At 48.1% G+C, this 17,142-nt stretch overlaps 2 protein-coding genes across 2 annotated transcripts in view; one reads left to right on the forward strand and one right to left on the reverse strand.

Annotated features, from left to right (window-relative positions):
* Positions 1–17,142, forward strand: part of LOC309550683 (uncharacterized protein) — a 3,164,715-nt gene that overhangs the window by 1,443,115 nt on the left and 1,704,458 nt on the right. The gene's annotated exons all lie outside the window — the stretch shown is intronic.
* On the reverse strand, positions 720–14,240 carry LOC309550040 (uncharacterized protein; the record flags this gene model as incomplete). The annotated part of the gene is made up of 7 exons (XM_082250508.1): positions 720–1,297; positions 1,382–1,672; positions 3,956–4,100; positions 4,233–4,439; positions 4,520–4,747; positions 5,432–5,448; positions 14,144–14,240. 7 exons carry the CDS (start codon positions 14,238–14,240, stop codon positions 846–848), a joined length of 1,437 nt encoding a protein of 478 aa, XP_082106634.1. The 3' UTR covers positions 720–845.

The following is a 17,142-nucleotide window of genomic DNA, read 5'->3' on the forward strand; positions in this document are numbered from 1 at the left end:
CGCCATTTTTTTTTTTTTTGTGAGGTTCCCCTTAAAATCCATACCAGACCGGAAGGACCTTGTATGGCTGTTTTTTTTAAACATTTTTCTATTGCTGGTCATAATATTGTATTACCGGCAATTTAAATGTAATTTTATTCGTTTTTTTATTCTTTAGAAATGTAATTTTTACTGCAGCATGTTCTATACACGGTACAGATGCGCCACTTTACAGGTAGACTGAGAGGACTCCTCCCCCCCCCCCACACTATATTTAAAGGAATTTTTCATTTGTATTGTTGCATTTTAAGCATCATTAAAATCACTGCTCCTGTAAGAACAATATTTTTTTTGAAAAAAAAAATTTGCATTGATACAGGTCCCCCAGGTCAGTACCTTGACCCCCATACCCTTTTAATGGCCGTTTAGGTCAGAACTTTTTCTCTGTTCGAGAGTTCTGGTGCAAACCAAATGGGGGTTTTCGACCTATCTCTAGTCTAAAACTGTATTCAGACCAAAATTTGCTTATTCGGAGGTCCACAACTAAATAGGGGTTCTTCTGAAAACAAAACTCAAACGACAGCAGGAAGTGAAACAATTTACATCGGTTTTATATGACTACTTCCTGCTCAGGTTGGTTAGTGTGTGCTATCACTGATGTCTGCAACACTTCATCCATGTCTTTGATGAACTCCGATTTCCTTATGACCGGTTTCTTACATGATGAACATCAGACATGAGAGCTGTAATCTCCAGCAACATTCATATAGAAGACATTTCCCACACTCAAGGCACTAATACACCTCGAGGGTTGTGTGGGATCCCTGATCTACAGGAAGACAGGACTTCAGTGAGTAACAATTCCCTCACTCAGGACAGGAAAGCGGCTTCTCCCCCATGTGAGATTTCTGATGGGTGTAAAGATAGGTCTTCCTTGAAAAACATTTCCCACACTCAGGACAGGAATATGGCTTTTCCCCCGTGTGAGATTTCTGATGTCTGTTAAGACTGGAGTTCTGTGAAAAACATTTTCCGCACTCAGGGCAGGAATACGGCTTTTCCCCTGTGTGCAATCTCTGATGTTTATAAAGATATGACTTCTGTGAAAAACGTTTCCCACATTCAGGACAGAAATACGGCTTCTCCCCAGTGTGAGACCTCTGATGTGTGACAAAGTCTGATTTTCGTACAAAACGTTTTCCACACTCAGGACAGGAATATGGTTTCTCACCAGTGTGAGAGCGCTGTGTATGTACGGCCAGATGTGATGTATTTACAAAACATCTTCCGCACTCAGGACAGGAATGCAGCTTCTCTCCTGTGTGAAATCTCTGATGTATGTGAAGATTGGACTTCTTTGAAAAATATTTTCCGCACTCAGGACAGGAATACGGCTTCTCACCTGTGTGAGTTCTTTTATGCATATTGAGATAGGATTTCAAACGAAAACACTTCCCGCACTCAGTACAGGAAAACTTCTTATCTGTTGGAAGGACGGCACCATCCCTCACAGTCTGAGGTTCCTCAGGATAAGAGGAATACGATGGTCCATCTACACTGTGTGGTGCCTGATGGACATTTGAGGTAGCCGGGTTTTCTCCTGGACTATACTGTGTGATATCCTCATCTTCTACTTTACTGTCTGGAGACAAAGTGAGACAATCCTCTGAGGTTTTCCTCATCTCCCGTCCATCTAATAAAATAGAAATAAAAAGATTATTACTAGACATGAGCAGATTGGTTCCTCTAAACCAGGACTCCGTCCACATCAGGCAGCTTTGTCTGAGGATCTTACAAATTCCCCCCTCAAGGTAACTAGTACATGGTTTCTCTGACTCTTCTACCAGTTCATTTCTGTATTTGAGGTCCTTCGAGATTGACGGAACAACAAAAACTGACTATTCGGCCCCTTTCACACAGGGAGTCCGTCAGACGGACTCCGTTTTTCTCAGCAGGGGATCGATCCACCGCTCCCCCGCTGAGCAGGCGGATGGCAGCTCTGTCTCCGCGCTGTGTGCAGAGACAGCTGTCAGGTCCCCATTCTTCTTTATGGGGGAATCGGATGAGAACGGACCATCTGTCCATTCTCATCTGATCCGCCAGACAGATGGAAAATAGGGTTTCCATCCGTCCGGATTAGACGGATCGGATGTCAGTGGACATGTCTCCGCTGACAGCCGATGCCCCATAGAGATGCAAAAAACTGACAGGCGGATCTAAATGGCCTGTGTGATAGGGGCCTTATAGCAACGGCAGTGACGGGGGAATTATGTGGCGAGTGTCCCTATTTATTTCCATCTTGCCAAAACAAGTACTGAATTTACTTATTTAGTTCATGATTTACTAATGAATAAAAATGAGCTTCCACCAAAGGTCAGAGTGAGAAGGGGGGGGGGGGGGGGCAACCAAGATGAAGACTGGACTGATTTACCTCTTTACCACCAGTGGGAAGATGTCCAGACTACGTAACATACAACATATTGTAAAATATACATTTAGGACAATATAGTATCAGAATTATGTAATGTACAAGACAGTGTAATTGTAAAACAGAGTACACTACATAGTGTAAGGATGAAGACTCTAAATTTTGGTAATCAGTGGTTGTGTAAATGTTTCCTGGTGGCAAGTTGCAGAGGTCCCACACCGCTGCCTCCCATCTCCTGAGACTGCACTCAGTGACTTGGGTCTGAGACTATACAGACATATCCCTCCACCCGGCACAGCCAGCAAACAGAGCAAGTAACTCCGGGAGAATTACTATGGCAGAGAGACCTGAGAAAGGGGCTGAAGACCCAAGGCACATACCTTCGGTGCGTAGGTTGGGAAAAGCCTATGGTGAAAAATCTAAATTGTGCTGCCAGCTAAACCCCAGAATATATTTATGTAGCACTACTCCCATGGGAGCCACTGGTTATGGATTCCCCTGTGTTACCCATAGCAACAACACAACAGTTTGGCATTTTTAAAGTGCTTGGCTCAGTCAGAAAACAGTCCAGGGGTTTTGGTTTTTGTGGTTTTATTTGAGAACTTGGATAGGAGAAGGGATGCGTGGGATACACCAAATTGAACAACTATGCACAATTTGCTGGGACTGCTGAATGACAATGTGGCAAGGCCGCTGCTTCACCTTGACTATGCAGTGAAGTAGTATTAGATGAGCTGTACTGTACTGTACTGTACTGTAGAACACTCTTCAGGGCCCTTCCTGGTACCCCCTTTGTCCCTATGCTTCAGGGTTCTCTACACGGCACCCCCTTTACTATAACTCTCTGTGTGAGCTAGCTCCCTGATGCCCTGACTTCACTGGAATGGTCCCCCTTCCTGGGCAGACACTTCGGCAAATCTCCTGGTACTCACGGACACTGTTTTTGCAGAGAGATTCTGCCAGCCGCTCCACTGTCAGCTTCTCTGGATCATCTGCAGCTCAGCTCCACACCTGGTTCACTAGGCTGACTGCCTGAAACCACCTTCCTCATACTCAGCAGGAGGAGAGACAGCCTTCAGCCTCCTCCTGGGACTCTGCTTCCCGCCAAAGACCCCCTGTCACATGTCCCCTCAGCGCTCAGACTCGGTTTCCTCCACTGTCCAACAAGCTCCCTTATTGGATGCAGTGGTGACACTCCCTCAGACCCAGTGAATCATACCTGGAAACATGTAACAGGCAACCCGATAGATCAGGCTCCCCTGATAAGCAGAAGGAGCAATAAATGCATTTACCTAGCACCTACCTACCTAGCAGGGTGCTACATATAAATTCAGTCGAGGTACATAAATTGTGTCTACAGCCCAGAGAACAAAGATTATCGGAGAGAAAGAAGATCTAGTGTGCAAGAAGATCTAGTGTGCAAAACTGTGAACACAGCTCAGGAAAGTGTCTAGGGGATTACAGGCTGATATCGCCCAGTCTTTGCCCTACTCTGTACAATCAGTGAGCAGTATGGGTGGAGGAATGTATTTAGTGTTGATGGCCCACCTGTGCTGATCTCTGTAGGAGCGTCATCCTCTTTAAATGTCCCTGTTTTTCTATTCTCATCCATAGACTGCTGATCATTCCTCACATATGTCTCTTCTTCTTCTTCTGCTTTAACCTCAACTTTTATATCTATCAGATCTTCACCCTAAACCAAGAGAAGGATGGAAAATATCATCTGTAAACTATAGGATTTAATATTGTGACATCACGTTAAAAAAAAAAAAAAAATTTACACATCGTCTCCAAAAGTCTATTCTGGAAGCTCCATCCCACTAACCTTAAAACAGCGAGGGATGGTGTGATCTTCATGTGTGGAATCCTGGGAATACAGAGGATCGGGACATCTCTCTGGTGGGTTCCTGGTATTAGGTGGCTCCATCGTATCCTTGTGTCCTTCTGAAAGTTCCTCCATCACTCCATACTCCTCATCCTCCTCTTTATACTCTTTTTTAACAACAATATTATAATCCCCGAGATTTCCACTCTGAAAGATCTAATAAAACATTCATTGTAACAAACAAACTGTGTATAAATCACAACTACCAATAATTGTCAATCATCTACCTGATGATGGTGAGGAATGGTGTGATCTTCCTGTGTGGAATCCCGAGAATACAGAGGACGGGGACATCTCTCTGGTGGGTTTCTGTAGCTGGATAACTCCACCATGTTGTCCTGATACAGATCATTGTGTACTTTTAAAGACTCGGACTTCTCCATCACCCCATCCTCATCATCCTCCTCTTTTATTTCTTCTTTAACCTCAACTTTAAAATCTCCCAGGTCTCCACTCTGAATAATAAAAATAACATCAATTGTAACAATGCAGATAATGTACAGATCCTAATGATACTATCAGTGATTGTTCCTCATCTACCTGAGGATGGTGAGGGATGGTGTGACCTTTCTGTGTGGAATCCCAGGAATACAGAGGACGGGGACATCTCTCTGGCGGGTTCCCATTACTGGATCCATCTGTAGGAAACACACACACACTGACTGAATAACGGAATTTTTGTAAAATCTTACCTGTAAAATTCCTTTCTCTGAGTCCTCCGACAGTCGCCGCCCCCTCTAAGTCATCACTGTTGGGCATTGACTTCCTCTCCGCAGGAGTAGCTAGGCATATAGACTTAGTCAAAAACAAAAGCATTAGCATATACACACCCATGGGGGCTGTCCCATCTGGTCAATACCCCCCTGCAGTTACCACTCCCAACTCAGTTTGGTAGCATAGCAGTAGGTAATAAGAACCCCAAAAGAGGGGCAGGGGCGGCGACTGTTGGAGGACTCAGAGAAAGGAATTTTACAGGTAAGATTTTACAAAAATTCAGTTTTCTCTTACGTCCTCCGACAGTCGCCGCCCCCTCTAAGTTATAACTGTTGGGATGTCCCAAAGCAGTCTAGACAAGAGGGGTGGGAGACGCAACTGTAGAAAAGGCAACGCAGTACCCACATCAGAGAAAGGAATCTTACATGCACCATAAGAGAACCTAATGGGCAACAGAAAAACAATGCTCAACAGGAGCAACAGCCCAGGAAAGCAAATACCAACAGCCAGGGACCCAGAAAAAACTCAAGGGTCCATTATGGCACTGCCGCACTGAGAACCTTGCGGCCAAAGGAGGCATCAGCTGATGCCAGAACATCTACTTTGTAGAATTTGGAAAAAGTGTGCACCGACGACCAAGTCACAGCCTTGCACACCTGGGCCACCGAGGCCCTATGCCAATAGGCCCAGGACGAACTCACAGATCTGGTAGAGTGCAATTTAACAGGGAAGGGTGGAACCCGTTCCTTCAAGGCGTAAGGCTGTTCAATGGTCTGTCTGATCCATTTGGCAATAGTCGCTGCGGATGCAGCCATGCCCTTTCGAGGTCCCTCAGGAAGGACAAAGAGGGAATCCGTTTTTCGAAAGGATTCCGTAGACGACAGGTAAACCCTGATCGCCCTGACAACATCCAAGGAGTGCAGAGCAACCTCCTTAGGATGCTTAGGCTTCGTACAAAGCGAAGGTAGGACAATGTCCTCATTAAATATGGAACTCAGAGACCACCTTAGGAAGAAAGGAGGGATGCAGCCGCAAAACCACCTTATCCCGGTGAATAACCAAGTATGGAGAACGGCAAGATAACGCTGCCAGTTCCGACACCCTGCGAGCCGAAGTGATCGCCACCAAAAAGGCAACCTTCTTAGACAGCAGAGGCAACGATATATCCCAAATGTTTTCAAAGGGAGCACGTTATAACACGGACAGAACCAAGTTCAAGTCCCATGGAGGTAAAGGCTCCTTCCTGGGAGGAGCCAAATGTCGCACACCTTGAATGAAGGTGCGAACCAAAGAATGGGACGCCACAGGGTGTTGGAAAAGAATAGCCAGGGCGGACACCTGGCCCTTGATCGTGGCCAGCGCCAGGCGCTGGTCCACACCAGACTGGAGGAAAGCCAAAACTCTCGACACCAAGTACGAGCGAGGGGTGAACCCCCTGGACTCACACCAGGCGAAATAAGCCTTCCAGGTACGGTAATATATTTTACCAGAGGAGGTTTTTCTAGCCATGACAAGGGTAGGAATGACCTCAGAGGAGAGACCCCTGTCCCTCAGGACCTGGGTCTCAACAGCCAGGCCGTTAAAGCCAGCGACTGTAAAGCAGGATGGAAGATCGGACCCTGAGACAGGAGATCTTCCCGCATTGGCAGCCGACACGGAGGCGCCACTGCCAGGTGAACAACGTCGGCGTACCAGGACCGGCGTGGCCAGTCTGGCGCCACCAGAATCACCAGGTGCGGTTCTGAGGCTAACCTGCGGAGGAACCTGGATAGCAACTGAATTGGAGGAAAGACATACATCAGACGATACTGATGCCAAGGGGCCACTAACGCATCCGAGGCGACCGCCAGCGGATCGCGTGTTCTTGCCACGAACCTTTCCACCTTTCGGTTCAGCCGAGATGCGAACAGATCCACGTCCGGGGATCCCCACTTCACACACAGCATTTGGAAGACCTCCGGGTGTAGGGACAATTCCTCCTGGTCCAGGGTCTGGCAGCTCAGATAGTCGGCCTGCCAATTCTCCACACCCAGAATGTGGACTGCTGAAAGTGCCGGAACATGAGTCTCGGCCCAAGACAGAATGTCGGTCACCTCCCGGGCCGCCCGAGCACTCCTGGTGCCCCCTTGGTGGTTGAGGTAAGCCACCGCGGTAGCATTGTCCGTCTGTACCCGGACAGGACGGCCCCGAAAACGGTCCAACCACTGGAAGAGACAGAGTTTTATCGCTCGCAATTCCAGCACATTTATCGGGAGAGAGGACTCCTCCTACGACCAAGTGCCCTGAGCAGACAGGTTGCCCAGGACTCCACCCCAGCCCGACAGGCTTTCATCCGTGGTAATCACCGTCCACACCAACAGACGGAAGGAATTGCCTTCCGCCACCGACGGTGACTGGAGCCACCACAGAAGAGCCAATCTGGTCTGACGACTCAAGGATACACTCAGATCCAGGGACTGAGGTTGTCTGTCCCACCTGTCCAGGATCTCCGCTTGGAGAGCCCGCATGTGAAACTGAGCAAAGGGTATCGCCTCGAAGGCCGAAACCATCAACCCCAGGCCCCGCATACAGGCCCTGAGTGATGAGGACGGGTTGTCCCTGAGGGACCTGATCTCGTCCTGCAAGGTCCGGAGCTTGTCCTCCGGCAAGAAGACCTTTGCCTGAGCGGAGTCCAGAATCATTCCCAGATAGGGAAGACGAAGCAATGGAGTCAACGTCGATTTCTGAACGTTGATGGTCCACCCGAACTCCTGGAGCGTCTGTACTGTAGTGGACAGATCGCGTACTAGGTCCTGGCTGGCACGTGATCTCAGAAGTAGATCGTCCAGGTAACCCAAGACCGCAATGCCCTGAGCCCTCAACAGGCCCAGAACCGGCGCCAGCACTCTGGTAAAAACCCTTGGTGCCGAAGCGAGACCGAATGGTAACGCCACAAACTGGTAGTGGTCCTCTGTGATAGCAAACCGAAGGTACCGCTGATGACCCTCGAAAATGGGGATGTGCAGGTACGCATCCTTGAGATCTATCGAGGCCAGGAATTCCCCTGGGCTCAGGGAGGCCACCACCGAGCGGAGAGACTCCATACGGAATTTCCGAACGCGCACAAAGCGGTTCAGCGCTTTTAGGTCCAGAATAGGACGCACTTTGCCCTCCTTTCTGGGCACAGTGAACAGATTTGAATAAAATCCTCGAAACCTGTCCCGATGAGGCACCGGGACAATAACCCCCTGAGCAAGAAGGTCCTGAACCGCTCAGTGCAGGTCCTGCAGACGCCCCGGAGGCAAATGAAGATTTGAGGGAAAGAATCTGTCCGCCGGCCGGGAAAGGAATTCGATCTTGTACCCTGATCGAATGATTTCCTGAACCCACCTGTCCGATATCCGGAGCAGCCAAGGCTGGAGGAAACCGCGCAAACGTCCCCCCACCCCTGAAAGGGGTGAGGGCGCCCCTTCAGGCAGAGGCGGACTGACCCACCGAGCCGGCATTGCCCGACTTCTGCTTACCCGCCCAGGGCTTCTTCTGGCCGCCCTGGGCCTTGAAGGGCTTGCCCTTGGATTGGTTCCGAAAGGCACGAAAGGATCCCTGATTTGATCTAGGCGCAGAACCCCGCTTGCCTCGAAAGGACTTGTTCTTCGGGTTTTGGGGTAGCATGGTGCTCTTGCCCCCCGTGACTCCTTTCACCAGGGTATCCAACGCCTCGCCAAAAAGGCGAGAGCCAGCATAGGGAAAATCAGCCACTGTTTTCCGCGAGGACTGGTCCGCCGACCAGCTCTTCAGCTATATCAGTCGCCGGTTAAGTACCGAGACACTAGACAGGCGTGCTACTAAGGGGGCCTCATTTAAGGCCGCATCACACAGATACATGATTCCCTGGTGGATTTGATCCACCATTTCCAGTCGGGCAGGCGGAACATCATCAGACACGAGGTTGCTTCTAAGCACCTTGGTCCAATCAGCCATCGCCTGAGCCACCAAAACGGACGCGAAAACAGGTTTGAGCAACAAGCCCGCCACCATATAGGAATGGCGGGCCAGAGACTCCAACCGCCGGTCCGTGGGATCCCGGAAAACCAGGGAATCCTCCGTAGGAATCAAGGTAGCCTTGTTTAACGTGATTCCGTAGCCGGTGCAAAGGGATAAAGCAATTTGAACAGACTAGGCACCAGGAATGGACGTTTTAAAGTGCGCCACATCTCATTAACAGTGTAATGAAACTCAGCCAGGCAGGGAAACACCTGCGCCGACTTGCAGGTCCTGTGCGTCCCAAATGAGGACACAACGCCCGGAGGACTGGGCTCATCCTCCAAATGTAGTGTTTCCTTCACAGAAAAAATTAATTCATCCATGGTCGCCCGCTCTTCAGGCGACCCCGGGGAGGAGGTATCAACCCCCTCCACCTCTGCCTCCCCCTCAGACCCCAACGGGTCTAAGGATGAGCGGGACCCTGAAAAGGGCACGCTCGCAGCAGCAGCAGCCATATCACCATCTGAATCAGAGGAGAGAGACAATCTGGGCCTCTTTTTAGCAGCACGTTCAGCCATCAGCATTTCCATATTTGACACCAAGGTCGCCACTACAGCGGCCAAATCAGGTCTCAGAGGGGCCACAGGAGGGGGGAATTTGCTGTCCTGAGAATCCATTGCCCAATGTAACAAAAAAACAACAGTGCAAGGAGTTTGTACTGTCCGCAGCCCACCGCTACAGCTACAGTGACAAAGACAGGCAAAAATTTTTTGGGGGAGCATACCCATGTATTTCTAAAGCTGCTGCAGCTATGAACCAAAAGACATGTATATTAAAAAAGAATAGCGCGCAAATGCAAAAGAAATTACTACCAAATCTGAAGACAATCCATAAATAAAAATGGGGGTTTGGTCCCACCATATGGCCATATCGTGCTCAAGCCCACTACTGCGTCAAAGTACCCCATTATCAGTGGGTCCTACACTATCCATGAAAAAGAGATGAATCCAGCCTTTCTAACCCTTGGAGATAATACTCCTTGCTGGGAAAGCTGTGCAAATGCACTACAGGGGACTCCTCCTATATCCACTTGATGGTGGACACTGATTGAGTACAGGTGTGTGTGGGGGGGTGGGGAGGGTTGCTCAACCTCGATAGTCTGGTCAGACCGAATACATAATAAACAGGCAAAAAATTTTTGGGGGAGCATACCCATGTATTTCTAAAGCTGCTGCAGCTATGAACCAAAAGACATGTATATTAAAAAAGAATAGCGCGCAAATGCAAAAGAAATTACTACCAAATCTGAAGACAATCCATAAATAAAAATGGGGGTTTGGTCCCACCATATGGCCATATCGTGCTCAAGCCCACTACTGCGTCAAAGTACCCCATTATCAGTGGGTCCTACACTATCCATGAAAAAGAGATGAATCCAGCCTTTCTAACCCTTGGAGATAATACTCCTTGCTGGGAAAGATGTGCAAATGCACTACAGGGGACTCCTCCTATATCCACTTGATGGTGGACACTGATTGAGTACAGGTGTGTGTGGGGGGGTGGGGAGGGTTGCTCAACCTCGATAGTCTGGTCAGACCGAATACATAATAAACAGGCAAAAAAATTTTGGGGGAGCATACCCATGTATTTCTAAAGCTGCTGCAGCTATGAACCAAAAGACATGTATATTAAAAAAGAATAGCGCGCAAATGCAAAAGAAATAACTACCAAATCTGAAGACAATCCATAAATAAAAATGGGGGTTTGGTCAGTGACAAAGACCCCCAAACAGGAGAAGAAAAAACTGAGCCAGAAGTGAAAATACAGAAAGATATTGAGAGCGATAACCTGCAGAGCTCCGCAGAGTGTTGCCACCGCTGTCCTGCATCAGAGGAAAAGGAAGTGCTGCTAAAGTAGGCTGAACTGGAAAATGGCTGCCCCATAGGAATTGCATGGAAGGCTCCACCAAAATGGCCGCCGAACATGCGGCCGGAACGATTGCTCTGCGACCGCAAAATTGCGGCGGATGGCGCCAAAACCAGCATGTAGTTTGCCCCTAAAGAAGCCAAACATGCCTGCCCATACTTAAAATGGCGGACCGCGCGGATTCGCCCGCTGCGGTCGCCACACACTCAGTCTGCACCCCCACAAACACTGAAGTGATACAGGGAAGGGGACCCCCAATAACACACAGCACCCCAGCGCATGTACAAGCGATCCCCGCAGAGACCGCATCAGGGAATCACACAGGCACAGACATGGGGAACACACAGCAACACAGACTGCCACCCCAGACAGAGGCCCCACACAGAAGTATTACCTGTAACCGATGGCGTGGGGAGCCTCTCAGAACGGAAAGCCACTGTCCTCATCTGACAGGGAATGCCGTTAGCCAGGGACATTGCACTGCAGAATCGCAGATGCGTCCAGTGAGGTAGCCACCTCACGGCTGCATCCCTGCTGCGAACAGGGATGGGTCGTTCATAATGCCAGGGCAAACCATAGCTGAACGCTCGATGGCGGGCTGGGGGTCCATCTGACCCTCTACCCTGGAGACCCAGGGTGGTCAGTCCAAATCCCAGCACTGCATGAATCCATCTTCTTCCGAAGAGTTGACTAAAACTAAAGCTGACAAAATAAACAGCTAGTAAAGTAAGAAAAAAAACTGACATTTTCAAAGAAAATCAAATAAAAGATATAGAAAGGCTGAGACTGTAGCCCCAGCACAGGGAGGCCTAACTACTCCTGACGCTAGGCAGATTAAAACTGTTAGGAGTGGTCACTGCAAGGGGGTAATGACCAGATGGAACATCCCCCATGGGTGTGTATATGCTAATGCTTTTGTTTTTGACTAAGTCTATATGCCTAGCTACTCCTGCGGAGCGGAAGTCAATACCCAACAGTGATGACTTAGAGGGGGTGGCGACTGTCGGAGGACGTAAGAGAAACATTGTTTCTATGTGTTTATCAGATGATGTGGGTTCTAGGTGGACCCTCCGTACTGCTCTTTCCTCCAATAAAGTCTCATCTTACCCGGTGATGTGAGGGGCGGCTGATTCTCCATCATGACGTCCTTGAGGAGATCCTTGTGTCCTTCTAAATACTCCCACTCCTAAATGGAGAAATAGACAGTGACAACCTGACACCTTATAGTGGTGATTTAACATTAAGGTCAATGCAATAAGGTGAGCGTTTAATAGGAGCACTGGGTGGTTGCATGCATCGCACGGGTTACCCTGTAAAGAAGTGGAAGAGATTAAGAATTTCACAGCCCAGTGATTGTATTAAATGGACAGGGAATTCCTGTTTGTAAAAAATTTTGAGGCTTTGTTTTATTTTGATTAGGGAACATTGATTTTATGGTATTTGTGTATCAGGTTCCCGTCCAGCACAGATCACAATCACAGAGCTGCCCATTATCTCCTGGGGGGGATGATGCCCACTGAACTGTGGTGCTACTGCCTGAGGACACCAGGTTAGGCCTCAAACAGATCGTGGTGAGTTTGGAGAAAATGTGACAGTTCCGGAGCTAGTGTGGCGGTTCTTCATTCACAGGCAGCAAGAAGATTAAAGCCTCACTCACTTTGCGGTAACCCTCCAAAACGCCTAGAAAAGGATGTACATGGCTGTGCCAAAATCACTGCCTCAGACAGATTACTGAGGGACCAATTTGTGGTGGGAATGAAGGCCAGGCCTTTTAGGAGAGCCCTGCAGGAACGAATAAAAGTGCAACCGGCCTTCTCTTTCAATGATATGGTAGTGGAGGTGGTGGCGCAGGAACAGGAGGACCCCTCCTGGCTGTCCCTAAAGGCAGCCAACAACCTGCCTATCTTAGCTGAATGCGTGACCTGGATGAAGATACAAATAGAAGACCAGGTGGTAGAACGGGTGGGGGTCGTAGTGACTTGCTGCCAGGTGAGCTCCCCAGTACCCATTCTCTTGGGAATTAATGTTTTGAAGGACTTGGACTTGCCCCCTTTGCTGACCAAATGTGAGCATTCAGGCTGGCGTGCATAGTGCTGTGGCCTATGAGCTGTCTGGCTCAACGTGATTCCAGGCCAAAACGCAAGCAGTTAGGAGACAGCCTGAATGGGCAGGGGTTGTCCTCACACATCCAAACAAAAGTTTCTCCTGGCTCTCCTTTAAGAGGTAGTCTGGTCCCTTCCTATCAGGGCTCACAAGAAGCTGCAAGAGGCCATGGTAATGGTAGAATGATGGCAACTTCCTATGATTATGTCTGCTTAGAGGAAACGCGTCAGAACGTCATTCATGCCATCTGTTTCTGTATTAGAGGCAAAGAAAAACAAAGAAAGGGCGCACTGACCTAGCGCATTATCCTCAATAATAGGCTTTATTCATGCAACATATAAAAATGGCTACTCACAAACACAGGTGAAAAAAGATCATATCAAGCTCAGTTGCTCCAGTGTCAGGAGTAGTCCATAATCCGATGAGATGACGCTGACGCGTTTCGAGGCCCAGCCTCTTCCTCAGAGCCACCAGTCGGGCAGCTTGAATTCTAAGGGCAGGAGAAGGGTGGTATCACCCTATTGTTTTGGAGCATCTGTTCCTGTATACATGCCATAAGTTCATTGGATGCTTGTAAGTGTTTCTGTGGCTTTTATACTATATTAAAATTTAGCGGTTTTACACTATGTCGGTTTTATCTGGCTTCCTCCATGTATGACTGTGAGAGATCTACGGCTTCCGTTGTGACACTGTGGCTACAGCAATATCAGCCTGTATGACCCATATACTATACAGTATTTTGGGTCCATACTCTCCGGTGAGCGAAATTATTTGATCCTTGGTGTGGGGTCCCCCGGCACGGTTCAATATCACCTTCGAATTTGGATGCACAATTATTATTATTATCACTACCTGGGACTTTCCTCATGAACTTCTTTTTAGTGGCAACACTTTTCATTACTTTGTATCACATTTTGATTTTATATATCATTCATTGATGTATATATCCTTTATTCACATATGGTCACATGTTTGCATTTTTGGTTTAGCGCTGCAATTTCCTATTTTTCACTTTATTTACAACACATGTTAGTTGATTTGCTAGCAGCTTTTATGGTTTCGCTATTTTTTGTTAGCGCAGTTTTTTACACATTTATTTTCATGGCAATGGTAGAGCTAGGGGTACGGGTGTGAACAGCCCGCACCTTGTTCAAAGTCTATAAAGGGATAGTGCTGGTCCAGTTTATCAATTTGGGAACCTCTCTGATCCCAGTCCTCAACCACACCATTGAGGGTGCCCATGAAACCATGTCTATCTTTAGTACCCAAAATGGTACTTTGACAAAGTTTTAAAACTCTTTACAGGTCATCAGTTTTGAGATAACCGTGAATAATGACCCCAGAATTATGGTGATCATGCAGACATGTACAACGATAGCCGATATGTGTGGCTCAATATTTATACTCTAATACAGGTTTTGAGAACTAGCATCAAAAGGTAGAGCGTTTAACCACTTAGCCCCCGTTCACATAGGGGCGACGCTACTTCGCACCGCGACCTCCGAGATCGCGGTGCGAGCAGCGCGCCGCTACCTCGGAGCGGCCGCCACGGACTTCATAACATTGAAGTCTATGGCGGTCGCCTCCGGGTCGCCCCAAAGAAGCTCCGGACCCTTTTTCTAGGTCGGAGCGACTTGTGTCGCTCCTATTAGAACGGGTCCGCAGCTTCCCTATGGGAGGCGACCTGTGAGGCGACCAGGTCGCCTCACAGGTCGCCCTAGTGTGAACCGGCACTTAAGGACCAGGCCTATTTCTCACACTTGTTGTTTACAAGTTAAAATCAGTATTTTTTGCTAGAAAATTACCTCCCCAGACATACATACATACATACATACACATATACATACATATATATATATATATATATATATATATACACACACACACATATATATAATATTTTTCGCAGAGACCCTACTAGAGAATAAAATGGAGATTGTTGCAATACTTTATGTCACACTGTATTTGCGCAGCAGTCTTACAAAACACAATTTTTTTGGAAAAAATGTTTGAATTACAAAAAAAAGGAAAGCACAATTTTTTTCTATAATGTGAAAGATAATATTCTGCCCAGTAAATTGATACCCAACGTGTCATGCTTCAAAATTGCTCACACTCGTGGAATGGCGACAAACATTGCTACTTAAAAATCTCCATAAGCGCCGCTTTAAAAATTTCTACAGGTTACAAGTTTAGAGTAACGGAGGAGATCCTGGGCTAGAATTATTGCTCTCGCTCTAATGTTGGCGGCAATGCCTCACATGTGTGGTCTGAACACGGTTTACATACGTGGGCGTGACTTGCGTATGCGTTCGCTTCTGCGCACGAGCTCGGAGGGACGGGGTGCTTTAATTTTTTTTATTTTACCTTTTATTTTTACACTGTCCCTTTAAAAAAAAAAAAAACATTTTTTTGATCACTTTTATTCCTATTACAAGAATATAAACATCCCTTGTAATAGCATGACAGGTCCTCTTTAATGTGAGATCTGGGGTCAAAAAGACCTCACATCTACACTTGGGAAAAAAAAAGTGCCCTTTAAGGCCATTGGCAGGAAGCGACATATGATGACGTCGCTCCGGTCCTCCAAGGCCATAGAGTGGAGGCCAGCTTGCCCTCACTCGACTTCTTGCCTGGGACATGGATGGACTGGATTGTTTTCCCCACTACCAACGGCTCCAGTAAGCAGGGAAAACGACCAGGAAGCAGCAGGAGGGGGGGGGGGGTCACCTCTCCCGCTGCCCATAAAAGTAATCCCGTGGCGTATCTGCTGCTGGGACCACTTTTATGTGAAAGAGGACCGCCGAACTGTGTAAAAAAATACCAGGGTTATGGCAGCTATCTAGCCCCGGTATTTAACGTCAAAGTACGGACGTAAATGCATGGTGGGCGGTCTGGAAGTGGTTAAGGACACTGCCACTCACTTGGCTTCTTTTTAAAGGCTTTTCTTGACCATTTTTATTAAAAGAAAGTTCAGAAAACACAAACATACGTTTATATAGCAGGTGCTCTGATCATCCCAGGGAGAAGAACGGTCAGCTGTGTTTACTACAGCCGACTGTCCTCTCAGTGGGGAGCGATCGCGGGTGTTAGGCGGCAATCGGAGCCGTCGGCCCCGTGCATTGGAGTTCCCGCTGCTGAGTGGGGGCGCACACTCTAATGTAGGGAATGCATGAAGCTAAAACACGTTTTGACTTTAGAACCACTTTACCTTTATATTACAATCACATACAGTAGATGGGCCCGTGTTCCCCTATATCAGGGGTCTCCAACCCCCGGTGCCAGTCCTCAGCCTGTTGATGACTGAGCCGCACAGCAGGAGCAATGACCGGGGTACATGCAAGGCTACCACAGACCAGGGTCACTGCTCACCAGCTGCTGTGCAGCCATGCCCAAGTGTCCGCTCCCTACTCCGCCCCTCCAGCCGACGATGTCATACTATCAGCAAGGTAGGGGGTAGGAAGAGCTGCAGATTGGAATTGAGAGCTCCTCCCGCCCCCTGCCTTGCTGATAAGATTACATAGTCGGGCGGGTGGGGAAGCCGGTAGAGGACACGTGGACTGAGCACAGATAGGAGTCCTAAACAGGGGAGGCAGGGATTAGAATGGGGAGAGAGGAAATGGGGGCCAGACAGCAGGGGCACTTTAAAGGGGGGCACTGTAATATAAAGGGGACTGCACTGTAACTTTACATCACAGCGCTCCCTTTACATCACAGCGCCCCCTTTGCAGAGCAGTCCCCCGTTACTTTCATGTAAAGGGGACACTGTGATGTAAAGGGGACTGCACTGTAATATAACGGGGACTGCTCTGTAAAGGGGGCACTGTGATATAAAGGTGACTGCTCTGTAAAGGGGGCACTGTAATATAAAGGGGACTGCTCTGTAAAGGGGGTACTGCAATATAAAGGGGACTGCACTATAACTTTACATCACAGCGCCCCCTTTGCAGAGCAGTCCCCGTTACATTCATGTAAAGGGGACACTGTGATGTAAAGGGGACTGCACTGTAATATAAAGGGGACTGCTCTGTAAAGGGGGCACTGTGATATAAAGGGGACTGCTCTGTAAAGGGGGCACTGTAATATAAAAGGGACTGCTCTGTAAAGGGGGTACTGCAATATAAAGAGGACTGCACTATAACTT

The sequence above is a fragment of the Pelophylax lessonae genome (assembly GCF_965119305.1).
Source record: "Pelophylax lessonae genome assembly, chromosome: 3".
Lineage (NCBI taxonomy): Eukaryota > Metazoa > Chordata > Amphibia > Anura > Ranidae > Pelophylax > Pelophylax lessonae.